The sequence below is a fragment of the Geotrypetes seraphini genome, chromosome 2 (genome assembly GCF_902459505.1).
Source record: "Geotrypetes seraphini chromosome 2, aGeoSer1.1, whole genome shotgun sequence".
Lineage (NCBI taxonomy): Eukaryota > Metazoa > Chordata > Amphibia > Gymnophiona > Dermophiidae > Geotrypetes > Geotrypetes seraphini.
The window spans coordinates 466,510,961-466,538,382 of NC_047085.1; the positions used below are offsets into that span (position 1 = coordinate 466,510,961).

General features: G+C 39.0%; 1 protein-coding gene across 1 annotated transcript in view; it reads right to left on the reverse strand.

Moving 5' to 3' along the window:
* RNF32 (ring finger protein 32) overlaps nucleotides 1-27,422 on the reverse strand; it is an 82,447-nt gene that overhangs the window by 18,233 nt on the left and 36,792 nt on the right. The window contains exons 5-7 of the mRNA XM_033931613.1: nucleotides 8,517-8,549; nucleotides 7,886-8,010; nucleotides 1,573-1,681 (exon numbers count right to left, since the gene is read on the reverse strand). Of these exons, the coding sequence (XP_033787504.1) occupies nucleotides 1,573-1,681; nucleotides 7,886-8,010; nucleotides 8,517-8,549 (267 nt within the window). The remainder of the gene's footprint in view (nucleotides 1-1,572; nucleotides 1,682-7,885; nucleotides 8,011-8,516; nucleotides 8,550-27,422) is intronic.

Sequence of the window (27,422 nt, forward strand, 5' to 3'; positions counted from 1 at the left end):
TGGAAAACAGATGGAATGGTAACTCTGAGAGACACAGAAGAGAAATGCTGGATCAAGGAGAAATGGGGGGGGGGGGGGGGGGAATCAGGCTGGATGGAATGGGGATAAAGAGGGCCAAGCCATATGGAACGAGCACAGAAAGAGGGCAGACATGGGAAAGAATGAGAATGAAGAGATGAGGAAAGCAGAAACCCAGACACAACCAAGATAGATAAAAGGTCCCATGTACCTAGCTAGATCCCAAATAGTAATACAGATTTTATGCTGCTTATCTTAAGAATAAGCAGTGGATTTCTCCAAGCCATCTCAATAATGATCTATAGACTTCTCTTTTAGGAAGTTATCCTTTTTTAAACCCTCCCAAGCTAACTGATTTCACACATTCTCCAGCAATGAATTCTAGAATTTAATTACATGTTATGTGAAGAAATATTTTCTCCGGTCTGTTTTAAATCTACTACTTCGTAGCTTCATGGCATGTCCCCTAATCCTAATATTTTTGGAAAGAATGAACAAGTGATTCACATCTACCCTTTCCAGTCCACTTATTATTTTATAGACCTCTATCATATCACCTCTGATCCATCTCTTCTCCAAGCTGAAAAGCCCTAGCCACTTTAGCCTTTCCTCATAAAGAAGTCGTTCCATCCCTTTTATTATTTTCGTCGCCCCTCTCTGTACCTTTTCTAATTCCGCTACATCTTTTTTGAAATACTGCAACCAGAATTGTACACAGTATTCAAGGTGCAGCCATACCATAGAGTGATACAACGGCATTATAACATTTTCATCTTTGTTTTCCATTCCTTTTCTGATAATTCCTAACATTCTATTTACTTTCTTAGCCGCCGCACATTGAGCTGAGGGTTTCAATGTATCCTCAACAATGACACCTAGACCATTTTTATGGGCAGTGACTCCTAATGTGGAACCCTGTATCACGTAGCTGTAGTTTGGGTTCCTTTTTCCCATATGCATCACTTTGTGCTTGCTCACATTAAACATTTTGATGCCCAGGCTTTCAGTCTCACTAGGTCCTCTTGCAATTTTTCAACATCCTCTTGCGATTTAACAACTTTGAACAACTTTGTGTCATCAGCAAATTTCATTCTCACCCTATCTCTAGATCTTTGATAAATATGTTAAAAAGCAATGGCTTCTAGAAATTTTGGAATGCTGGGCAGCATCCCCACCAGGTTCAATCAGTGATGTCACCCACATATAAGAATTCCATGCTCTGTTTGTCCTTGGAAAAAGATATTTTTCAGCAAACACAAATTTAAGCAGTGGAATTTGTTGTCCATGAATGTGATCAAGATCATTAGCATAAGTTTAAAAAAAAGGTTTCAGTAGATTTCTGGAGGATAAATTTATTAGTCAGCTAAATCTGCCCCTTACCAGGATCTGGAAGTTAACATAAAGGAATGGCTACCCCCCACTGGAACTTGCCAGATACATTCAAGCAACCCAAACAACCTAAACTGGTCACCATCAAAGATCATTGATTTGACCACTTTTGGCATTTCTTAAAATGACACATTTGATTACAGTTATTAACCAAATGAAACATACCTTTTCCTCAAAGAATATTTTTCTTAACTTGATGTTTTTGGGGGGAACTGTTTTTCTAATATTTTTATACCATTTACGGACAATATATCCACGCCAGCAAGCTTGAATCCTATTACAGGAAAAAGTTTATTAGATTCAACTACACAATTAAAGAAAAATATGATACAAAACAGAGTAAATATTCTTGCTTTCTCTGAATAAATGTGATTACATAGAGTGGGGTGGCAAGAGAGGGGGATGGTGGGGTGGATCTCCCAAGGTATCAGTACCTCTCCTCCTCTCCATTCCCGGATACATCTAGCTGCTGCTTGCATCAGCCTTGGTTCTCCCTGGACAGAAATCTTCCAGCCATACAAGTTGGTGACAGAGCTGTGACAGAGCTGACCCGGTAGGCTATAAGCTGCAAAGCTAAAAGCTTTGCGCATGTGCCAGCCCTCCCGCCCAAATGTATCTACTGTATACACATATAATACAAGTCCCCAACTGTCACCCTCTAGTTTTAAAAGTTTCCGCGATCGAGTGTGACAGTAGTCGTTCGTGTCAGCCTTACAATGAAATTTGCTACAACTTTTAATTCATCCAAAACAACCTCATTATAACAATTGTGTTATTTAAAGAATTTGACTTTGCGCCACTACTTTTCAGAATGCCCGATAAAATAAAACCTGGTTTTAAGCGCTGTTCCGACTGTGCCCAGAAGATGTTTGTCACAGATTAGCATTCTGCCTGAATCAGATGTCTCGGGCCCCAACATGTGACCCACACTTGCCCATACTGTGCACAATTAAATAAGCGGTCCTTAAAAATCAGAGCGCTAAAACTCAAGGAACTTACTCAGCTCCCCAAGATTGCTTCGGTTCTCCCCTTCGCCTGTCAGCAAGGGGCAGGTGAACCACTAGGGGCGGTTTGGAAGGTGCTGAAGCTTGTACTGAAAAAGCCAGCACGGAAAGCAGCATCTTCTGCGTGTGCAGCGTCGGTGCCGATGACGTCACAAGCAAGAGCGCTCTCCACAGCGTCGGGGCCATCCACAATGGCTCCATGTGTGCCTGTGCCTCCACCTTCGGTCCTATCTTCAGCACTAAAAAGTTTGAGCTGTCAGGACAGAGCTTCCCACTCAAACTGGGAGCCTGCAGCACTGGCCTCCACCTACCCAGGCCAGCAGGGCAGAGCACAGCAGCCATCTGACTACAAAAGGTCATTGACCTGGGCCTCAGCCAGTCCACCAATTAAGGCTAGAAGGAAATCTAAACACATGATTTCCTCCTCTAGTTCGCCCTCCTCCTTGGGTGTTTCAGGGGGCTCAATTCATTCCTCTCCTGCTCCTCTACCAGAAATGGATCAAGCTCCTCCATCAACAGCACAGACCACCATGCAGCCTGCTATTTTATAACTGTTCCAGCAGTTTTGGCAGCAGCAAATGCTTTCTGCCTCTCCTCCCCTCCCAAACCACGGGACAAGGGAACCAGCACATTTCCCTTTCTCAGTTAGCCCAGCCACTGGAGTATCAGCAATCTGACTCCATCTCCACTACATCTTCCATGGAGGCAGCTGTCTATTTGTCAAACGCATCCTCCTGTTCTCCATCGCCTGATGCTCAAGCAGATCCATTGCTGTCTTCTCTTACTCAGGAACCTACACTGTCTGAACGGGATAGAACGTCGCCTCCAGAGGACACTTCATATCCCCATTTCTTCTCTAAGATGGCGACTACACTACAATTAGAAACAACAGCTCAGCCTGATCCCAGAGAGAAAAGACTTAAAATACTTAAATATCTCAACATACTGAAGGAGGTAGTGTCATTATCACTTCATGAGGACTTGGCGGAGACTCAGAAGTCCATATGGAGCACTCCATACACATCAAGGGTGACCAAGCGTAATCTGGAGCACAAATACAAGGAACAGGATGTGGCGGGATTTGGTAAATCACAATTGCAACATCAGTCATTAGTGATCTGCTCAGCTTTACCAAAGTACAAATCCCCTAAGGATTTCGCTTTAACTCCCCCAGTACGAGATAAGAGGATCATGGAGGGCAGGGGGAAGAGGTCATATCAGAACTCCATGCTTGCTGGAAAAATTACAATTCATCAATTTTTCTATACACAATACCTGTACGCCAATATGGAGGACATGAGAAAACTGGTTGAAACCTTTCTGGTGCCCACTCAGGAGGCATTCAATTCAATTTTGGCCAACTTCTAAGAATGCTCCGAGCAGCAGATGATGCATTCGATACAGCTATGAGGGGAGCAGCTAAGGGCATTTGCACCAGGAGGCTGGCCTGGTTGCAATGTTCTAAATTGGGAATTGATGTACATGCTAAGGTAGTGGATGCCCCTTGCCTGGGGGACAGCTTGTTTGAGGATAAGGTCAAAGACCTCATTGAGAGCCTTAAAGAAGATTGCACCACTCTATATGCCCTGGAGGAAGACACTGCTCATCACTCCAAGCAACCATTCAAGAAACAGCAGTCTTACCACATGCAGAGGAATTACAATACCAAGAAACCATATTCCTTGTCAGGCAGTATCCTTACTATCCACAGAAACAATTTCAACCATTTAAACAACGATATTCAGCCAGGGCGCCAAGGGACCAAAGCTCACAGAAGCCTTCTCAACCTGCTGACCAGAAACCCCAACAATCGTTTTGACAACCTTCCACTTCCATCTATCCCAGTGGGAGGCCGGTTACGGTTCTTCCTCAGTGCTTGGCAGTACATTACCATAGATACTTGGGTTCTTCGCATTATACAGAATGGATACCGGATACGTTTCCAAACATCTCCTCCATGGTGCCCACCATCGCATCAACCGGCTCACCTTCTTCCATTACAGCAGGAATTGTCTCGGCTGCTCAACATCCAAGCAGTGGAACCGGTTCCAGAGCTTCAGTGGGGTCAAGGATTTTACTCCAGGTATTTCCTTATCCCTCCAAAAAACAGGTGGAGTTTGTCCTATTTTAGATCTCCGGAATCTGAACAAGTACATTTTGAGGGAGAAGTTCTGTATGCTCACAGTATCATCCATCACCCCATTGCTACAAGACGAAGCTTGGCTTACATCCATAGACCTTCAGGTTGCATATCTTCATATTTCCATTCACCAATCCCACAGGAAATATTTCCACTTTGTCTTTCTGAACCGCCACTATCAATACAAAGTACTTCCTTTTGGCCTATCGTCAGTTCCAAGGGTCTTCACGAAATGTATTATCCCCGTAGTAGCACATCTTCGCAAACAGGGGCTGTCAATCTTCCCTTATCTAGATGATTGGCTTATTTCCACTTCAATGCCCAGCCTCACCTGCCAAGCATCGAGTCAGATCGTAAACCTTCTTCTGAGCTTGGGGTTTCTGCTCAACTTTCCAAAGTCTCACCTCACGCCGTCTCAGACACTGCAATTCATAGGAGCAATCTTCAAGACACAACATGCAGCAGTCTTCCTGCCACCCATGAGAGCTCAAGCGCTTCAAGACCAGATGACCGGGTGGGCCTTTCAGTGATGCATTATGTTTATTCAGAATTTGATATACCACTCTCGCATTTTACTGACCTAAGTGGTTTACAATGTAACAGTTAAAAACAGAAAGGAACTCCATAGAACATATTCAAATAGGAAACTCCATTTTGAATAGTTCCTGTTCTTCTTCTAATTTTCAATAAAAAGATTTGAACTTAAAAAGAAAACTCCATTGAACATATTCAGATAGGAAAGGTAGAGATAGAGAAAGATACAAGATATATACATATCCTAACAAGTAATCAATTACAAGTGGAAACAAAAAAAACCCAACAACTTTAAAAATAAAGAAAATTTAAGCAAATTAGCAACATGAAGTAAAACAAAAGTCCAATTAAATAAAGGCTCGGACGGAGGACACAACCAACATTCCGGAGCCCGAGGAGATCGTAAAAGGAGAGCAGGATGAAAATCTGGTCCAGCTAGAGGTGAGCAAGGTGGATGTCCTCAAGCAGATAGACAGGCTAAAGAGCGACAAATCGCCAGGTCCGGATGGCATTCACCCAAGGGTACTCAAAGAACTAAGGAACGAAATAGCTGAGCCACTTCGACAAATATGCAACCCATCCCTAAAAACTGGAGAGATTCCGGAAGACTGGAAAATAGCAAATGTCACACCCATCTTCAAGAAAGGCTCAAGGGGAGACCCAGGAAACTACAGGCCGGTGAGCTTGACCTCGGTCCCGGGAAAGATGATGGAAGCACTGATTAAAGACAGCATCTGGGAACACATCGACAACTATGGGCAGCTAAAGTCAAGCAGCATGGCTTCTGCAAGGGCAGGTCATGCCTCACGAACTTATTATACTTCTTTGAGGGGGTAACCAGCCAGGTGGATAAAGGGGAATCCATAGATATCATTTACCTTGACTTCCAAAAAGCCTTCGACAAGGTGCCACACGAAAGACTACTAAGGAAGCTATGGAACCATGGGGTGCAAGGGGAGGTCCACCGATGGATCAAAAACTGGCTGGCGGACAGGAAACAGAGGGTTGGAGTAAAGGGACATTACTCAGACTGGCAATGGGTCACGAGCGGAGTTCCACAGGGGTTGGTGCTGGGACCGCTCCTATTCAATATATTCATTAACGACCTGGAGGCAGGAACAAAATGTGAGGTTATTAAATTTGCGGATGACACCAAACTATATCGCAAGGTCAATAACATGGAGGACTGCGAAGATCTCCAAAAAGATCTAACAACACTGGAAAAATGGGCCAAAAAGTGGCAAATGAGGCCACGGCCTCAAGGAAAGCAAACAGAATGTTGGGTATCATTAAGAAGGGTATCACGACCAGGACAAAGGAAGTCATCCTGCCACTGTATCGTGCCATGGTGCGCCCGCACCTGGAGTACTGTGTTCAGTTCTGGTCGCCGGACCTCAAAAAGGACATGGAGGTACTTGAGAGAGTCCAAAGAAGAGCAACTAAGCTAATAAAGGGCATGGAGGACCTCTCATATACTGACAGACTGAAAAAGCTAGGGCTTTTCTCCCTGGAAAAGCGGAGACTTAGAGGAGACATGATAGAAACCTTCAAGATCATGAAGGGCATAGAAAAAATAGACAGGGACAGATTTTTCAAATTAAGGGGATCAATAAGTACAAGGGGGCACTCAGAGAAATTGAAAGGGGAGAGGTTTAGAACAAACACCAGGAAGTTCTTTTTCACACAGAGGGTGGTGGATACATGGAACGCACTACCAGAGGATGTGATAAACAGGAGCACGCTACAGGGGTTCAAAGAAGCTTTGGATAGGTACTTGGAAGACAAAGGGATTAAGGGGTACAGATAAGAGTAGAGGTAGATTATAGGGATGGGATTAGAGGTAAGTTACAAAATTAATCAGGAACTAGTGTTCAGGCACTGGGCCTGATGGGCCGCCGCAGGAGCGCACTGCTGAGCAAGATGGACCTCTGGTCTGACTCAGCGGGGGCAACTTCTTATGTTCTTATCTTATGTTCCTATGTAAGGCAACGGCAGGACACAATGGTTAAGGTAAAAGAGGCAGGAGCGCCCCAACAGCCAAATCCATTATGCCAAGGATATCTGGAATAACAGACAGGTCACAGAAGGATCCCTAATGACAAGCCACACATGCCCCAACAAACCGTCATTCCAGATGGCATGATCAAGCAGCGGATCACATAAGCAAAGTCGGCACACAGTCCTTGGTGCACTAAACAATCAGCATATCCTCATCAGCACTCCGGATGTCATCGCAGGCCACCTCCCCAATATGAAGCGTCTCACTCCTCCCAGCTGGCTCTCGATCTCAATCGTGGGTAAAAAGCAGCACACAAGCCCTGAATCAATAATGTCGGAAGAGGGAAGTGTATTACTGCCACTGTTGAAAGCACCTGGAGAACCAATTGCACCTCTCGTCCAATTTCCAGCTGAACCCTTTGCAGGCCACCTCCTCTGACTGCCACCTCCACTTTGGTACTGGCTGTTCTCCACCAGAACGCCAAGTGCCGGTCAAACTGGAGAGTTAGTAATTTAAATTTAACGATGTAAAAATGAGAATGGAGGCCCCAAATCAAAGTAATAAAGTCAAAATAAATCCAAATAAAACAGAAGATCAAATATATTATACTGCTTATGTAGCTTAATAAATTGGCCCTTTTGATTATAATATTTCTAAATTGATTAGAAACCCTTCAACATAACTACAGTTTAACAAAAATATATATATATTATGTTATTTTCATATACAAATTATTCATTAGAAAATGGCTTCTATTGAAAAGACATGAGCTAAATTGAAATCCAATAAAAGATTCCTTACCTAGTTGCACATTTTGTCTTGAACAGACGTGCCCCATCATAAATCACTCTGGTTTGATATTGCATCTTCCTACACATGGGACAGATCTTTTTGCCGGTGAACTTTTCAAATGCTTGAAGACAAGCCTTAGAGATAAAAATGTCTATTATTTTGGCAATTGAACTGAAAATTTATATTCCACCTTTATAAGAAATGTGGCCTATTCAGGGTGGATTACAATAATAGCTTAATTACAACAATTTAAAATTAATGCTATCAATACTATATAGTATTTTGAATCCTTAAAACTATACCTTAGTGTTAACAACTACATAAAACGCAACCTTTAAATAATTTACCTCCCCTTTAACAAAACTGCGGAAGCGGTTTTTAGCGCAGCGCAGGCTAGTGCACTGAATGCTCTGTGCTGCTCCCTACGCTCATAGGAACAGCTTTTGTGGTTAGTTACAAAAATTAATACAAAAACATGTATTTTGTCTTTTTGAACTATACGTCTGTTCAAGGCAGATCACAATACATGAATAACTGTCTAGCTGCAATAACTTGCTAGCACAAAACAAACAACTAGATGTAATTAGGTACAATTAGCTTTGTGAAAGTCATCTTATAAATAAAGTGTAAATGTACTTACTTTGTGGAATACATGGGAGCAGGACAGCAGCACCTGTCATTCACACAAAAGCATAAAAGTTTTAAGGTAATTTCAAAAATGAGAATCATATATGCAGTTTAACTACATAGCTTTCAGAAATTTATATTGCTTTGTGTCTTTTCTCCATTTTAAATTCCTTTATCTGCTACTATTAAAAGTAACATTAGCAAATGGATTGAAGTTGAAATTGGTTCTTATCTGCTAAATTTCCATTTCATGAGTTCAGTTAGACCAGTCCAGGTGATTGTGTTAATCACCCCCCAACCAGAAGATGGAGGCAGAGAAAATAATAATAATAATAATAACTTAATTTTTCTATACCGCCATAGTCAGACAACTTTTAGGCGGCTCACATCGAAAGAAGGCTGGACATTCAGTGAATTACAAATGCATGAGGGGAATGTTAGAGAAGAAAGGGGGGTGTTGGGGAGGGAATGTAAGAGGGGTTGTAAGGGGAAGGGAAAGAGAGAGGGGTAGGAAATGCAAAATCAGTGCTATCATCAGTAGTATACAATGTGATACAGCTCCTGGAATTTGCCAGTATACTATTGCAAAGTCAGATATGCAACATCTACACAGCTTTAGGATCCAAAGTTACGGAACCACATTACAGCTTAGTACCACAGTATGCAGCATCTTTAGAGAACTTATGGAGGAACTGAGACAAATTAAACAAATGCTTAAAGAAACAGTGAGTAATATGGCCGAAATGAAGGAAGAAATACTAAATATTCATAGACAGATGGAAATAAATAATAAAAGAACAACTGACTTAGAAACTAAAATGGAGGCTTTAGAATGTGAAGGAAATAGATGTAAAAATGACAGTTTGGAACTGATTCAATTAAAAAATCAGCTGGAAGATTATGAAAACCGAGGAAGAAGAAAGAATATAAAACTTTTTGGAATGCAGGAAAATTTGGAAGGGAAGAATGCCATACAATTTTTAGAAAATCTAATTCCCAAAATACTACAATTGGATTTTAAACAACCATTAGAAATAGAAAGAGCGCACAGGATCCCAGTAAAAAATATGGAAAATCAAGGCAGACCAAGACCATTAATATTTAAAATGCTAAGATACCAGCAAGCAATAGAAATCTTAAATGCTGCCAAGAAAGACAAAAATTTAAATTACAAAGGATCCAAAATATGGTTTTTGCCGGATTTTGCTAAAAACACAGCAAATAAAAGAAAGAGATTCTTAGACTTGAGACCTCAACTAAAAGAAAAAGGATATAAATACGGATTATATTACCCAGCAAAAATGAGGGTATCTTCTGGAGATAAATCTTTGTATTTTGAAGATCCAGAAAAGCTAAAAACCTTTCTTTCAAAATCAGAACCTATGTCATTTTAACATAATGGATGTTGAAATGATCATAAAATAACAAGACTGGTTTTGATGACATTGTGGAAAAAAAGAAAGAAGAATATGAAATAAAGAACAGGAAATAAAATGAACTAAAGAAAAAGACAATAAAAAATATAAAAGAAGAAATAGATAAGAAAGACAGACTGGAAACTCAAGAGACTAAAATTAGAAGAGTAAAATATGGATGGCTGGAGTAAAGAGTGATCAGAAAGAAATAAAAACTTGAATAAAAAATAAAAGCAGGAAAAAAAAAAAAAAAGAAGAATGCACCAGATAAAAATAAAAATTGGGAAAAAAAAGAATGCAAAAAGGAAAAAAAATATATTAAAAACTTTTAAAGTAATATATGAAGATATGTATATTTGTTTTTAGATATTAAAAGGATGATAAGAATTGATGGAATAGAATGTACAAGATATAGGAAAAATAACATTACTATATTAAATATATGTTTATGATAGAATTTTATGATATAAACTAAAATATTGGGGAAATATAAATTAAAGATTGATGAGTGGATAAAGATACATTAATGAAATGTTAGGAGTAAAATATGATTAAAGTTATCAAAGGTTAATATAGATAGATAGAAAATATAATTATTTCAAAAATGGTAAAAAAAAAGATTTTATGTTTAAAAGGAGAAATACTAAGATACACTGTGAAAGATTAATGAATTTATTTTAAGAAATGATAAAGGGGATATTAATTAAATATTGGTTGCCTAGAAGGGAGGGGGATGTTCGGGTTGCTGTTCCAATGTGTGTCCTTAAGCAGTCATTATATTGGGTGGGAAAAAGATGGGATTTACTAGAATGATTAAGGAAAAGGTTAATAAGGGATTGGATACTTCAGGGGTAAAAATGTGTGTCATAGAGAAAATTTTTTGGATTTTAAATATGAAGGAAGAAAGGAAAAAGATTATTATGATAAGTTTTAAAATATATAATGTCTTTTAAGATATATTCTATTAATGTCAATGGCCTGAATCATGTAATCAAAAGGAAAAAGGTATTAGCATTTTTAAAAAAGCAAAACGCGGATGTTTATTGTTTGCAGGAGACTCATCTGAATATAAAGGAATCAAAAAAACTAAAGGATGGATGGGTAAAGGAATGTTTTTTTGCTCCAGCAGTAGGTAAAAAAGCAGGGGTAGCAATTCTTATAAATAAAAAATGTATGGCCAATTTTAAGGTAATAAATTCAGATCCACATGGAAGATGGATACATATTGATATAAGTATGGGAAATAATGCCCTGACGTTGTTTAATATATATGCCCCTAATTCGAATCAATCAGAATTTTTTAAAAAGTTACAGAATATGTTGTTACCACTGGCTGCTTCTAATTTAGTGGTGGCTGGAGATTTTAATGCTGTAATGGATCCATTATTGGATAAAAAACCAGGTAAAAGCATAAAATCTTTAGGTTTAGATAATTTGGCTCAATCATGTGATTTGAAGGATATATGGCGTATTCTTCATTTTAATGATCAGGAATTTTCATTTTGTTCACAGGTTCATAAATCATTTTCAAGAATAGATTATATTTTTGTTTCAACAAATAAGGTGCAACAGGTGATTAAAGCTTCCATAGATCCTATTATTATTTCGGATCATGCGGGAGTATGGATAGAATTACAATTGGATCAATTGGAGAATGGTAGACCTCTTTGGAGATTTGATAATGCATTGCTTGTGGATGACAAATTTTTGGAAAATTTTAAAACACAAATTAATGATTTCTTTCAAATAAATTTAGTGGAGGATACATCTATTGAGAATGTATGGGATGCATTTAAAGCAACTATGAGGGGTAATATTATATCATATTCAGCTTTTGTTAGGAAACAGATTAAAATGCAATATATAGAATTAGAAAAAGAAATTAAAATATTAGAAGCTAAATTGGTAAGTAAATGGGAACATGAGGTTTTGCAAGCTCTTTTGAAAGCAAAAGGTAAATATAATGAATTAACTTCAAAAATGATAAGAAGAGATTTGTTTTCCAAGCAAGCAGTGTATTATGGAAATTCTAATAAGGCGGGAAGATTATTGGCAAATTATCTTAAAGCAAAAAAAAGAAGAACTAATATAAATGGGATAAAAGATGATAATGGTATAATAACAAATCAAACAAATATAATTTTAAAACAATTTCTAAAATTTTATAAGGACCTGTATTCTTCCGAGCCTTATTTGGAGAGACAAAAAGATGGAAAAAATTTTTTAGATTCTATTAATGGACCTAAGATTCCTGATCATATAAAACGGAGTTTAGACGAACCTATATCATTAAAAGAATTAGAAACAGCATTGAGATCTTTTAGAGTTGGATCCGCTACAGGTGGTGATGGTTATACAGTAGAATTTTATAAAACATTTCAAAATGTCCTATCCCCATATTTACTAAATTTATATCAGACACAACTTATAAAAGGTAATATTAAAGGTACTATGGCTGAATCAATAATAATTGTTTTGCCTAAGCCAAATAAAGATCCCACTTTGGTTTCAAACTACAGGCCTATATCTTTAATAAATGTGGATAATAAACTTTTGGCGAAAATTTTGGCTTTGAGATTAGCCAAAGCTCTCCCACATATTATAGACATGCATCAGACGGGTTTCGTTGCTAAAAGACATTCCTCTAATAACTCTAGATTATTGTTTCATATGTTAAATTTATCAAAAAAAATGGATGAACCGGCTTTTACAGTTTCCTTGGATGCAGAAAAAGCGTTTGATAGGGTAGAATGGAATTTTATGTATCAGGCTTTAGAATGGTTTGGTATAGGTTCTGGATTTATACAAATGGTAAAAACTTTGTATAGCTTCCCGATTGCAAGATTAAATATTAATAATATGATATCTGATGGTTTTCAATTGCAGAGGGGAGTTAGACAAGGCTGTCCTTTATCTCCTTTGTTATTTGATGTTGTATTAGAACCCTTATTGTTAGCAATACAGCAAGCAAGGGGGATACAGGGTATTCCATATTCTGATATGGAATATAAAATTTCGGCTTATGCGGATGATATTTTACTTTATTTGAGGAATCCAGAGTCTACCTTATCTTGTCTATTGGAATTAATTGATATGTTTGGCAAATTTTCAGGTTATAAAATTAATTGGAATAAATCTGAAATTACACCTTTAAATGTTCATTGTGTAAAAGGATTAATTGACGCTTTTCCGTTCATATGGAAAGAAGAAGGATTTAAATATCTTGGCATTCAAGTTAAAAATACAATTGAAGATACCGTAAAAGAGAATGAAAAATTTATATTAAAAAAAGTTACGGAGTTGTGCGAGCAATGGAATCCTTTACATATTTCTTGGTGGGGGAGAGTTCAAACTATTAAAATGATGATGTTGCCTGTAGTTTGTTATCAAATGAGTATGATACCTATTTATTTTCAGGGGTCCTTCCCACTGAATATCCTCCATAAGAACATAAGAACTGCCTCTGTCGGGTCAGACCGGAGGTCCATCGTGCCCGGCAGTCCGCTCACGCGGCGGCCCCTCAGGTCCAGGACCTGATAGTGCCCCTACCCTAAAACTCACATACGCTTTTCGCTTATATCCTGTAGAGTAACCTTCTATCTATACCCTGCAATCCCCTTCGCTTCCAGGAGGTCATCCAGTCCCTTTTTGAAACCCAGTATTGTACTCTGTCCTATTACCTCCTTTGGAAGTGTGTTCCAGGCGTCCACCACCCTCTGAGTGAAGAAAAACTTCCTTGCATTCGTTTTGAATCTGTCCCCTCTCAGTTTTTCTGAATGACCTCTTGTTTTTGTTGTCCCCGCTAGTCTGAAGAATCTGTCCCTCTCCACTCTCTCTATGCCTTTCATGATTTTATACGTCTGTATCATGTCTCCTCTCAGTCTCCGCTTTTCCAGGGTAAAGAGCCCCAGTTTGTCTAACCTTTCGGCATATGAAAGGTTCTCCATTCCTTTTATCATCCTAGTTGCTCTCCTCTGGACCCTCTCAAGTATCGCCATGTCTTTCTTAAGGTACGGTGACCAGTATTGGACACAGTATTCCAGATGTGGTCGCACCATTGCTCGATACAATGGCAGGATAACCTCCTTCGTTCTGGTAGTGATACCTTTTCTGATAATGCCCAGCATTCTGTTTGCTTTCTTTGAGGCCACTGCACATTGCGCCGCTGGCTTCATTGTTGTATCCACCAATACCCCTAGGTCTTTTTCTAGGGTGCCTTTCCCCATCACCCTTCCTCCCATTGTATAGCTGTACATGGGGTTCCCTTTCCCCATGTGCAAGACCTTACATTTCTCCACATTGAAGCTCATCTGCCATCTTTTTGCCCACTCACACAGTTTGTTCAGGTCGCTCTGCAGTTCTTTGCATTCCTCAACAGTTTTGACTCTGTTGGAGAGTTTTGTATCGTCCGCGAACTTGATAACTTCGCACTTCGTGCCCGTTTCCAGATCGTTAATGAATATATTGAACAGCAGTGGTCCCAGCACTAACCCCTGCGGGACACCACTCGTGACCCCTTTCCAGTCAGAGTAGTGTCCTTTTACTACTACCCTCTGCTTCCTATCCGCCAGCCAATTTTGGATCCATCTATGAAATGCTTAGGTACTATAGGAGAGCTCAGCTTAGAACCTGTGGTTACAACCTAGGCCAGGTGACCAGAGGTGGGTGAAAACTGAGACAAGCACCAGGAACAAGCTTAGCATCATGAAGAGAAAAACCTCAATCTCAGGGAGATCTGAGTGAGTTACCTGGAATCATTAGACTTCCTTAGGGGACTAGGTTAGAATCTCTGTGCATCAATAGAACCCAGTTATGAACTGCCAGGTAGAAAAGTAATAAGAATCCATACCAGGTATATAACACATGCCCGTGAAATGGGCCAAAATTTCCACAACCAGTAGCTGCAAACAAACAATAGAAGAGGAGGCTACATCCTGGTGACGTGTCGAGACAGCCTATTGTGGATCCTTTACTTCTAACAGGAACCTACTCTGGAAGCCAGAGTTTTCAACAACCAGAAGTCCTAAATAGGCATTCAACCTGAATCTAACAGACAAACTATGAAGACATAAGACCCACTTCCAAGACAATGTTCATAGGAGCTCTGGACCAATCATGGGTCTCGCACCATCTGTGATCAACTCCAAGAGACTCACAAAGGCTTCAGGGCCTTGTGAACAAACTCGGGTTTTAGAAGTCCAAAAGTGAGCCTTTAGACTCCACTTTAAGTGTCAATCTGTGACCAACCTGCTAAAACCAGGTGAAATTCCTGGTGTCCAATTTGGGCATACACCCCTGACCAACCCATGAACTCTTTTGGGTTGCATGCTATGGGATTTGGGCACACATTGTTATAGAATAACAGACAGCAAAGTACTGATTAGTGCCAATTAGCACCTAATTATTGGCACTAATTTAATTGGGTGCACCTCTTGTATCAATGCCCAATTACTGGCGCTCAATTTTGAGTGCCATGTCGAATCCAGGGGGTTACTCCATTAATAGAGGCTCAAAGCCCTCACCAACAAGCCTCATTAAGTGGAATCCATAAACTGAGGCTCAGGATTTCAGAGGTCATGGGTCATCTAGCTGTACCAGAGAAAGGTTCACTGACTAATCCCTGAGAGCCACTAAAGGCCAAGTGACTCAACCACAGGGCCATAGGCCAAACCTGTACTCTTGGTAGTGAGGCCTGTCTCAGAATCCTGCTGCATCATTTCAACTGGACCATCTGGTGGAGACAGAGAAATACTGACAAATTCTAGGACTGCTGATGACATCACTGATTTCTCAGTTTCTTTTCTCCATCTCCTGGTTGGGGGAGATAACTCATTCATTTGGACTGGACTAGCAGGCTGTTAAAGAAGAATATATTTAACATAGTCAGGTCTTCAATAATTGCAGTTTCATATTGCCAGCAGACAACACAATAATAGAATATAGGCTCATTGGGGGCGTGGCTTTGGAGCGGAACTAAATGGCTGGGTAGTGGAGTTGCTCTGTGAAGACAAGCTATTTGACAGAGATCATAGCCAGAAAAAATTCAAATTTCACTCTGAAAAGTGAGGTAGAGGTGGATAATGGCTTCGGGAAAGCAAAACAAAAATTTGGCGGCGGGGAGCAGCTCAGGAAGCGGGAAGCGATCGAAACTTGATACGGCTTCACCGATGTCAGTTCCGTTGCCGCCGGAGGATGTAGAAAATAAAGACATAATGAAGGAAATACAGGCGGTAAAGGAAATAGTATTGGAATGCGCTAAAAATATAAAAGAAGTGAAAGAAGAGGTGGTATGTTTATCAAATAAACTGCAAGCAATGGAATTGAAAGTGGATCAAATTGAGAAAAGAGTGGAAAAATGTGAGGAGGAAAGTATAAAGCACATGGAACACAGTAAGGAAATTGAAGCACTTAAAAGGGAGCTGGAAGATTTGTCCAATAGGGAACGAAGGAGCAATTTAAGGGTGCTTGGGGTCCCGGAGGGAATTGAAAAGTCGGATCCGATTGGATTTTTGATTAATTTTTTGCCCAAGGTGCTCCCGATGCAAAACAAGTTTCCATTGGAAATAGAACGTGCACACAGGGTCCCAACGAGATTATCAAACAGCCAAAAAGGACCACGTCCACTGATCTTTAAGCTACTTAGATATCAACAGGTAGCTGAAATAATTAAATTAGCTAAAGATAATAAAAACTTAAAGTGTCAGGATTCAAAGATTTACATAGTGCCTGACTTTGCCAGAGCAACGGCACAAAAGAGAAAGCAGCTATTAGACCTGAGACCACAGCTGAGAAGTCTGGGAGCTAGATATGGGCTCATATACCCGGCAACTATGCGGGTCACTTATAAAAATAAAACTTTGAATTTTGATACTGCAGATAAACTTAAGGAGTTTTTGGAGCAGTGTGAATCACCAATGGCTACTTAATAGAGACTTGGATGGAAGTATTTGTGTTCTTGGTTGAAATGTTTATTTTTGTTTGGAAATTTCTATGTTAAAGGAAGAAAAAAGAAAAAAAAAAGAGTTAATAGGATTCTGAAGGCATGGCTGCAGTTGGATTTCAAATACATTCCACATTCTATCTTGTCATGAGGCAAATGGAATGTAGCCTGCAAGAGTATAAGAGATGCAATATTACAGACCTTTTAAAGGACAGAGGTTAATAAGATGGATTGTACTGACTTGCTGTTTGGACAGACAGACTGAGAAACGATAGAGGATTGTGCAAAACAGATTGAAGGAAATAAGTTCTAAATAGTATTGAGAAGATATAAACTACAAGCAAGAGGACATTAAATAGAATGGATCTGCAAGCAAGATGAGAGTTAGACTGTGACTTTGTAAGCCTTACAATTTTCATTTGCATAAAAGGGGAAGTCAGCTGTGATATATGGAATAAGACATTGTAATGGAAATTCTCTAAATGCAGCAGAGGATTTTTTGAAGATGGTTCTGGTATATAGTTGGCCTGACCTTAAAATAAAAATGACAGAGCTACGATGGTCAAAAAAAAAAAAAAAAAAAAAGGAACAGGGTTTGTATATGTAGAATGTGAAGGATCTATGATTGGCACCACAAGTTTGAAATTGTGGTCATTGTAAATCTTTATGCAAAACAATTGGAAAGGAGATTTAAGGTGGATCAAAAGATGAGACTGAGAATGTATAAACAGTAGTGTGAGAGGATAGAATTTGATATGGATCTGCAAGCAAGAGGAGATTTGAAATGAGACTTTATGAGACATATAGCATCTTATTACAAGAAAAGGAAATTTGTTGTTATGTATGGACTATAGTTTTAAAATTGCAAATCTATTAATGCAACAAGAGTCATAATATTGTTGTTTGGGATAAAAATTGGTCTGAACTTAATATAAATAATGGTGGATATACGAGGAGATTAAAAAAAAAAAAAAAAAATTAATTAGAAGTTTTGGTAAAAGCGAAGGATGTAGGAAAGTTTGGATGTTATAATATAAAGCATATGATATAAGAGAATGTTGTGAATGGAGTGGAAATTAAAAGGGTAGCAAATATGCTAGTGTGGAAATGGGTATGGAATGTTAGGAGGGTTATGTTAAAGGGATAAAAATTGTTGTTTTGGGGAATTTATTGACTTTTTGAATAGGAAAAGTTAGGAAAAAAGATTTCCATTATATATTTAATAATATTTAAAAGTGATATTTAACTTGAGGGAATGTGATGTAATCTGACATGAAAGATGGATGTGGTTTGGATGAATGTAATTTTAAAATTTGGTGTGATTATTTATGTATTTCAATAATATCTTAATGGAAATGAGTGAGTAGAGAAGGGAGGGTTCATGAGAGATGGGGGAAAGGAAAAAAAAAAAAAGAGGTAATCCTTGATAAAGAAGTCTTGTGTGATAAAATGATATTCATTTTAATATGATAATGATCTGGCTAATGGTTTTAAAATAATAAATATAGCTTGTGAGGAGTTTATCTATTGCCTAGTCAAGGTGTGCGTTTCAAAGTTGGCAAGTAATTTAAGGGAGGGATGGGAGGGGGAGGGGATTAAGAATATGGGAAGGGGTATAGGGGAGGGGATGGGTTCTAATAATAATTTTAAAAAGGGGAAAAGAGGTTATAATATTGATGTGAAGAATATTATTGATTATTGTTTTGATTTGATATAATGACTTTAAAAATTTTTTCAATAAATGTTAATGGTCTCAACCACCTGATAAAAAGGAAAAAAGTATTGCTATATTTAAAAAAACAAAATGCGGATGTCTATTTCATACAGGAGACTCACCTTAATGGAGATGAATCAAAAAAGCTAATTGGTAATTGGGTGAGAGATTGCTTTTTTGCACCGGCGGTGGGGAAAAAAGCTGGGGTAGCAATTTTAATAAATAAAAAATGTTCAGCAGGATTTAATATGGTGAAAGCAGATAAATTAGGAAGATGGGTGCATGTGAACATGAGTTTGGGCAATAATACTGTGGCGCTATTTAATGTGTACGTACCTAATTCGAATCAAATTGAATATTTTAAAACTCTACAACCAATAATTTTACCACTGGCTGCTAATAATTTGATAGTAGCAGGAGATTTTAATGCTGTTGTGGACCCTTTATTGGATAAAAAACCTAGTAAAATTTTAAAATCTTTAGGGTTGGATAATTTTATAAATTCTTGCAATTTAAAAGATATATGGAGAATTCTTCATTTTAATGATCGAGATTTTTCGTTTTATTCACATGTTCATAAATCTTTTTCTAGAATTGATTATATTCTTGTTTCTGATGGGCTAATACAAGATGTTACACAAGCCTCTATAGAACCAATAATTTTATCAGATCATGGAGGAGTGTGGATTTCTTTAAATTTTAATGACCCGGATAATGGTAGGCCTGTATGGAGATTTAATAATGCATTGCTTGCATATCCAAAATTTTGTGAAGAATTTCAATTAAAAATGGATGAATATTTTCAAAATAATATTACAGAGGAAATATCTACAGAAATAATATGGGATGCTTTTAAAGCAACGATGAGAGGGCAAATTATATCATTTTCAGCTTATTCTAAAAAACAATTAAATAAGCAATTTACGGAACTGGAACACGAAATAAAAGATTTAGAATTAAAATTGATTAATAAGTGGGAGAATTCTACGTTGCAAACTTTATTAAAAGCAAAATATAAATATAATGAGATTTCTTCTAATTTGGCTAAAAAAAATATTATGTGTCAGCAAGCTTTGTATTATGGTAGTTCAAATAAGGCGGGAAGATTATTGGCTAATTATCTTAAAGTGAAAAAAAGAAAGATGAAATTGAATGCAATAAAAGATGAAAAAGGTGAAACTCATTTTCAGATTGGTCCTATTTTAAAACAGTTTTTAAATTATTATAAAAACCTGTATTCTTCTGAGTCTTATTTAAATAAAGAAAAAGATGGTATAGTGTTTTTAAATAATATTGAAGGTCCGAAGATTCCTGTTCATATAAAAAGAAGTTTGGAAAATCCAATATCTTTACAAGAATTACAAACAGCATTGAAATCTCTTAGAGTAGGGACCGCTCCAGGTGGTGATGGTTTTACGGTAGAGTTTTATAAAGCATTTCAAAATACTCTTTTACCTCATTTATTAAATTTATATCAGAATCAACTAAAGAAAGGTTGTATATCAGGCACTATGGCAGAATCATTAACTATTGTTTTGCCGAAGCCAAATAAAGATCCCATGTTGGTTTCAAATTACAGGCCTATTTCATTGATAAATGTAGATGGTAAATTATTAGCCAAACTTTTGGCTACACGTTTGGCAAAAGCTCTTCCTCACATAGTTGGTATGCATCAAACAGGGTTTGTTGCTCAGAGACACTCTTCTAATAACACCAGATTGGCATTGCAAATGTTATATTTAACAAAAGAAATTGGAGATCCGGCTTTTTCTGTGTCTCTAGATGCAGAGAAAGCTTTTGATCGTGTGGAATGGACATTTATGTATCAGGCCATGGAGTGGTTTGGTATTGGTTCGGGATTTATACAAATGATTAAAACTCTGTATAGCTCTCCTGTTGCTAGATTATATATCAATAATAATTTTTCTGATTGTTTTAAATTGCAAAGGGGAGTTAGACAGGGATGTCCTTTGTCTCCTTTACTTTTTGATATAGTGCTTGAACCCTTATTATTAGCTATTCAACAAGAGGAGGAGATACAGGGTATACCGCATAAAGATAAAGAATATAAAGTTTCTGCATATGCGGATGATATATTACTTCATTTGAGGAATCCGGAAACAACCATTCCAAATTTATTGGTTTTGATTGAAAGATTTGGAAAGTTTTCAGGATATAAAATAAATTGGACTAAATCAGAAGTTCTTCCTTTAAATGTGCATTGCACAAAAGGATTATTTGACTCATTACCTTTTATTTGGAAAGAAGAAGGAATAAAATACTTAGGTATATGGATAAAAAACACGCTTGATGAGACAATTATAATGAATGAAAAAAGTTTATTGCAAAAAGTAACAGAGTTATGTGAGCAATGGAATCCTTTACATTTATCTTGGTGGGGAAGAGTTCAAACTGTCAAAATGATGATATTGCCTGTGGTTTGTTATCAAATGGGAATGATACCAGTTTTTTTTCAGGGGTCTTTTTACAAAAAGTTAAATAATATTCTTAGTAAATTTATTTGGCTGGGTAAAGCTGTAAGAATTGCTCTAGTGACTTTACAAAAACCAATTGAGGAGGGAGGGGTAAATTTTCCAAATTTTTATAGGTTTCATCAATCCTATATATTGCGCCAAGGTATGTATTGGGTCCTCCCAGAACTCATGGAGAAGCTTCCAGATTGGTTATGGTTGGAGTGGCAGCTCATGTCTCCTATCAGGCTTCGTCATCTGCTTAGCATTAAAATGCCTAGAATAAGGAAAACCAATAGGATATTAATGGACACATGGACAACATTAAAGTATGTAAACAACTTAACTCCTATTACTATTCAAAAATCTACTTGTCAAAATATATGGCTGAACTCCAAGATACAAATAGGCGGTTTTATGATTGTCTGGAAGGATTGGATTGAAGCAGGAATACGTACTTTAGATGATGTTATTAATGATGGTAAGCTGCTGGAGTTTTCACAATTGCAACATAAATTTGGACTTAATAAAAAACAAAGTTATAAGTGGTTGCAATTGAAGCAGGCTATTCAGGCAGGGTTCCCTGAATGGAAGTCTTTAAATACTCATTTTACTCTAGAATTCTTATGCTTCCAGGCAGATTTTATGGGTCACCAGGCCGCACAGTGGTATAAAACATTATCTGGATATTTAAATAAAAAACCAAGGACTGTACTTAGAGATATTTGGAGCATTGAGATTAAGCATCAAATTAATGCATCTCAATGGCCACGTATTTGGTCTTGGAGGATAAGATGTACAATGTCTGCGTCTATGAGGCAAACATGGTTTTTCCTGTTGCATAGAGCACTCTGGACCCCTGTTCGCTTACAAAAATTGGATTGCTCTAAGTCTAATAGATGTTGGCATTGTCATCTTGAGGCTGGAACTCTAGATCATTTATTATTTTATTGTCCTTTTATTAATAATTTTTGGAAATTAATCTGGGGTCAAATAAATTGTATGTTAGAGAATCCTGTGGCCCTATCATATGACACAGTTTTGTTTGGAATGTCTATGAGGGCCAAAAGTCAAATTTAATCGAATAATAACAAACTGTTAATGATTTTAACAGGAGTTGCCATCCAACATATAACACATAACTGGAAAGACTATAGAGGATTGAATTATTGTTTCTGGTGGAGTTCGGTTTGTCAGGTGTATGAAATGGAAAAAACATTGGCAATCAAGAGAGGTTATTATAAGAAATTTAAAGAGGTGTGGAGACCATTAATTGAGTATTATAATAAATAAATAATTATATTTATCCCCATTAAATATATGTAGGGGGGAGGAGGGATGGGTGGGTTTTATGATATTATGAGGGGTAATATATGGAAAGGGAGGGAGGGGAGATAGTTTATGGTATAAAATGAATGTAGAGTTTCAAGTGAAGAATGTATAGTATGACTTGAATTATTGTACACTTGTTTGCATAATGTAAAAACGAATAAAGATATTAAAAAAAAAGAATATAGGCTCATTGGTATGGCCTCTACATAAAAAGAGTCTTTTTAAAGCAGGGCACCTAGGCACACAGCACCCATATGCCTTTACAAAAATAAATCCCTGATAAGCAGGCAGGGACATTTACACCTGCTCTGAGGCAGGCAAAAAGAGGATAACTTTATAACCAAGTGCCAGAGTTGCCTACTTATTTTTTATAACATACTAGCATATCTGGCAGAGAACCCACCTGAAATGTAGGCAACATCACTTAAATGTTTAATGTTAATTGAGGCTTATATACTTCCCTTCGTCAAATCATCAAAGCAGTTTACAATAAATCCAAAAAGGAGAAGGAACTACAAATTAATTATAGGAGAGAGGAGAAGAATTACAAACTTATAGCTAATTTTCAGATACCATTACTGACATATTACACATTAACTGGCTCAAGGTTCACCTGAGAATGCTTGTTGAAATAAATATGCTTTCAGTAGTGCACTAAATTTCATATATGAAAGCTCAAAACGTGTTTCCAATGGTAAGGAATTCCAAAGTGTGGGAACCATAAGAACATAAGAACATAAGCAGTGCCTCTGCCGGGTCAGACCATAGGTCCATCCTGCCCAGCAGTCCGCTCCCGCGGCGGCCCAAACAGATCACAACCTGTCTGAATCATCTGAAGGGGCTCCCCTGCCACCTTGGCCTCCCAATTTGGTCCTGCCTTCCCATCGAGTCCCAGCCCTCCGGTCCTGCACATGCACGACCTGGTTGGTTTATACTCATTACCTGACAAACTTTCTATACTTTTGTTACATCCCAGCTCCTCCCTCAGTATCCCATGATCCCTTTATCCCTCAGGAATCCATCCAATCCCTGTTTGAATCCTTGGACCGTACCCTGCCTGATCACTTCCTCCGGTAGCGCATTCCAAGTGTCCACGACCCTCTGGGTGAAAAAGAACTTCCTTGCATTTGTTCTGAACCTATCTCCCTTCAGTTTCTCAGAATGCCCCCTTGTATTTGCTGTCCCCTTCAGTCTGAAGAATCTGTCCCTATCCACCCTCTCTATGCCCCTCATGATCTTGAAGGTCTCTATCATATCTCCCCTGAGCCTCCTTTTTTCCAGAGAGAAGAGCCCCAGCCTATCCAGCCTCTCGGCGTATGAGCAGTGTTCCAGCCCTTTTACCATTTTCGTTGCTCTCCTTTGGACTCTCTCAAGTACCGCCATGTCCTTCTTGAGGTGCGGCGACCAGTACTGAACGCAGTATTCCAGATGCGGACGCACCATCGCTCGATACAATGGCATGATGACTTCCCGTGTTCTGGTTGTTATGCCCTTTTTTATGATGCCCAGCATCCTGTTGGCTTTTTTCGAGGCTGCCGCGCACTGTGCAGATGGCTTCAGTGATGCATCCACCAGCACACCCAAGTCTCTCTCGAGTCTGCTGTCTTCCATCAATACCCCCCCCCAATTTGTAGCTGAACAACGGGTTCTTTTTCCCTATATGCATGACCTTGCATTTGTCCACGTTGAAGCGCATTTGCCATTTGTTTGCCCAGTCTTCCAGCTTGTCCAGGTCTCTTTGTAGGTCCTCACACTCCTCCCTGGTCCTAACTCTGCCGCACAGTTTGGTATCGTCTGCGAATTTTATAACCTCACACTTTGCCTCCTTTTCCAGGTCATTGATGAATATGTTAAAGAGTAACGGCCCCAGCACCGATCCCTGTGGCACACCGCTCGTGACTCCCCGCCAGTCAGAGTATTGACCCTTTACTCCAACCCTCTGCAGTCTACCCGACAACCAGTGCTCGATCCATCTGTGCACATCCCCTCCCACCCCGTGGTTCCAAAGCTTCTTAAGTAGCCTTTCATGTGGCACCTTGTCGAAAGCCTTCTGAAAATCGAGGTAAATGATGTCTATGGGCTCCCCTTTGTCCATGCGCCTGCTTATTCCCTCAAAGAAGTACAGCAGGTTCGTTAGGCACGACCTCCCCTTACAGAATCCGTGCTGGCTTGTTCTCAGTAGGCCATTCCTCTCAATGTGCTCGCAAATGCCGTCCTTGATCATAGCTTCCACCATCTTCCCTATAATTGAAGTCAGGCTCACCGGCCTGTAGTTCCCGGGGTCACCCCTCGATCCCTTCTTGAAGATGGGTGTGACATTTGCCAATTTCCAGTCCTCTGGTACCTCACCCGTTTTCAAGGATAGGTTGCAAACATGTTGGATTGTGCCCGCTATTTCCTGTCTTAGTTCCTTCAGAACCCTTGGGTGGATCCCGTCCGGGCCCGGTGATTTGCCGCATTTTAACCTGTCTATCTGTTTGAGGACATCCTCCTTACTTACCTCTATGTGTTCTAATTTCTCAGCCTGTTCCCCACTCATGAGGTCCTCTGAGTCCGGTATATTAGAAGTGTCTTCGCTCGTGAAAACCGACGAGAAGAACCATGGCAAAGGATGCAGAGTGTGTTGTTGATACTAATTTTGACATATGCACTGATGGAATAGCTAATTGATGAGCCGAGGATGAACAAAATGAGCATGATGGTCTATAAAGAACAATGAGATTGCCAAATAATGTGGAAGACTGAAATGAAAAGCTTTAAAAGCAAGAGTCAGAATTTTACGATGTATGTGGTATTTAATTGGTAGTCAATGATGCTCCTTAAGTAAAGGAATTACATGATCAAAATGATGGGCAGAAGTGAGTAATCTAATTGCAGTGTTTTGAATTAGTTGTAATCTTTTCAGAGAATATGCTAGAAGACCCGCATAGATAACATTGCAGTAATCTAATTTAAATATGACAGGCACAGCTAAGTGTATCAATATAAGAGTAAATACTATAAATATGATGCAATGAAAAGAAGCAAGACCGAACCATAGATAATATCTGACGCTGAAAAGTTAAAGCAGTATCTAGATGAACACCTAGACAGATCCACCAACTGAATAGACTTGAAGTGATGATATCATGATGTCTGGTTGTGTGGTGGGCCTTTTGGACGTCACCACTTTATGCTTGCATTTAAACTCTGTCTTTTTGGAGGAAAGTTCTGACTTCCAGTTAGTTTGTGCTGGGATTTTTGCTCTGGATATTTGGATGAAGATGTGTGCCTCGCCCTTGAGATAGCATTTATGCTAAACAGGGCCGCTGTCGGGCTTGGCTGTAAGAAAGATGTTTATTTTTGCTCCTCTACATCTGTGACTGTTTGAATTGAATTATACTAGTCCCAGGCTATAACTATTAAGATAAGTATATTGCTGCACATATTGAGAATTTAAACTGTTAATTTCTTTTTGGGAATTTTGGACTTTTGTGGACTTTTTTTTTTTTAGAAACAATTATGTTACACCCTTTTGCAGGCCTGCTAGACTGAGCATATGGGTTGATGTGATTCATCTGTATGTGTTTTGTTGAGTTCTTTTTTTGAGGCAGCTGTTCTTTCTTATAGTTGTATGCTTTGTTTTCTATATATTTTTTGGTTTTTCTGTGGTGAGACATCACCAATACTTTGGAGGCAAACAGAAATTCTTGAAATAAAAATAAAATAAGGCTGAAAATACAATTAAGAAGTAATTAACACCTTTCGCCCAGAAATATTTAGGTAATTGTGATCCAAAATTTAGGAAAAAGTAAATATCTATAAGTAATAAAGGAACAAAAATGCATTGAAAGGTCGCTCCGAGACCCTGTCCCTTGCCAGCCTATAATGAACGTATGGGATTTACACTATTGGCCTCTTCTATCAAACTGCGCTAGCAGTTTTTAGCGCAGAGAGCCGTGCTGAATGGCCCGCGCTGCTCCTGACACTCATAAGAACTCTATGAGCATCGGGAGCAGCGCGGGCCATTCAGCGTGGCTCACCATGCTACAAACTGCTAGCGCAGTTTGATAGAAGAGGCCCTATGACATTAATTTCTTCTCTAGCACTTAGTGTAAATCATTTTTATTGTTGTACAACCAGCATACAAACAGAACAGTGCAAAAGCACAACAAAGTTGAAAAAACCTAAAGTACAACAATAAGCAATTTGCATGTACACCCCCCCCACCCTGCCTTCTCCCCTTGTGTAGACTCAACCCAAATCTAAACCCAAACCCCAGATCCCACCAAGCCCCCCTTCCCAAAGAAGAAACAAACAGACCAGAAGGACTGCTGAGCAAGCTGTGTTCTTATGTCGCTCAGCAAGCACCAAACAGAAATGTCCCCAACCCTCAATCAGCCTCCTACAGAAACCACCCCCACCCTATTCAACATACGAACAGCTCTCAGCACAACATCAAAACCAGCCATCCACACACAACCAAACACCATACCAAGCACCCAGGGGAAGCATCCTAGGGCAAGCGGTATCATAACCTAGAATGTGTTTAAGACCAAACTTCTGGCCCTAGGGGAGAGTGATTGAATGTAGGAGTCCCAGACCTGCAAAAAAACTTTTTTCTGCTTGAAAGACAAGCGGGCATGGCGTTGCTCCAAGAGCATTAAATTATGAAAGCGGTTCCGCCAAGCCCAGTAAGCAGGTGCGGTCGGTTGCATCCAGACAATAAGTATGATCTTCTTACCTAAAACAGCAGCCTTCCGAATCAACATCCGATGTCCCCAAGCAGACACCCTCAAAGATTCATACCGATCCAAAAGTAAGCCTGCCGGCAACATCAGGAGAGATTGTCCAAAAAGCCATTCCATAAAGCGGAGTACAGCCCTCCAGAAAACTTTCACGCGAAGGCAACCCCAAAAAGCATGGAAAAAGGAATTACAACCTTGTTGACATTTAGGACAGGTTGGGGAAGAAATACCCCCCACTTTGTGCACGTGCTCCTGGGAAAAATATGCTCGATAAACCACCCAAAATTGGCATCCCCTCAATTCGCCACTAATAGAGATAG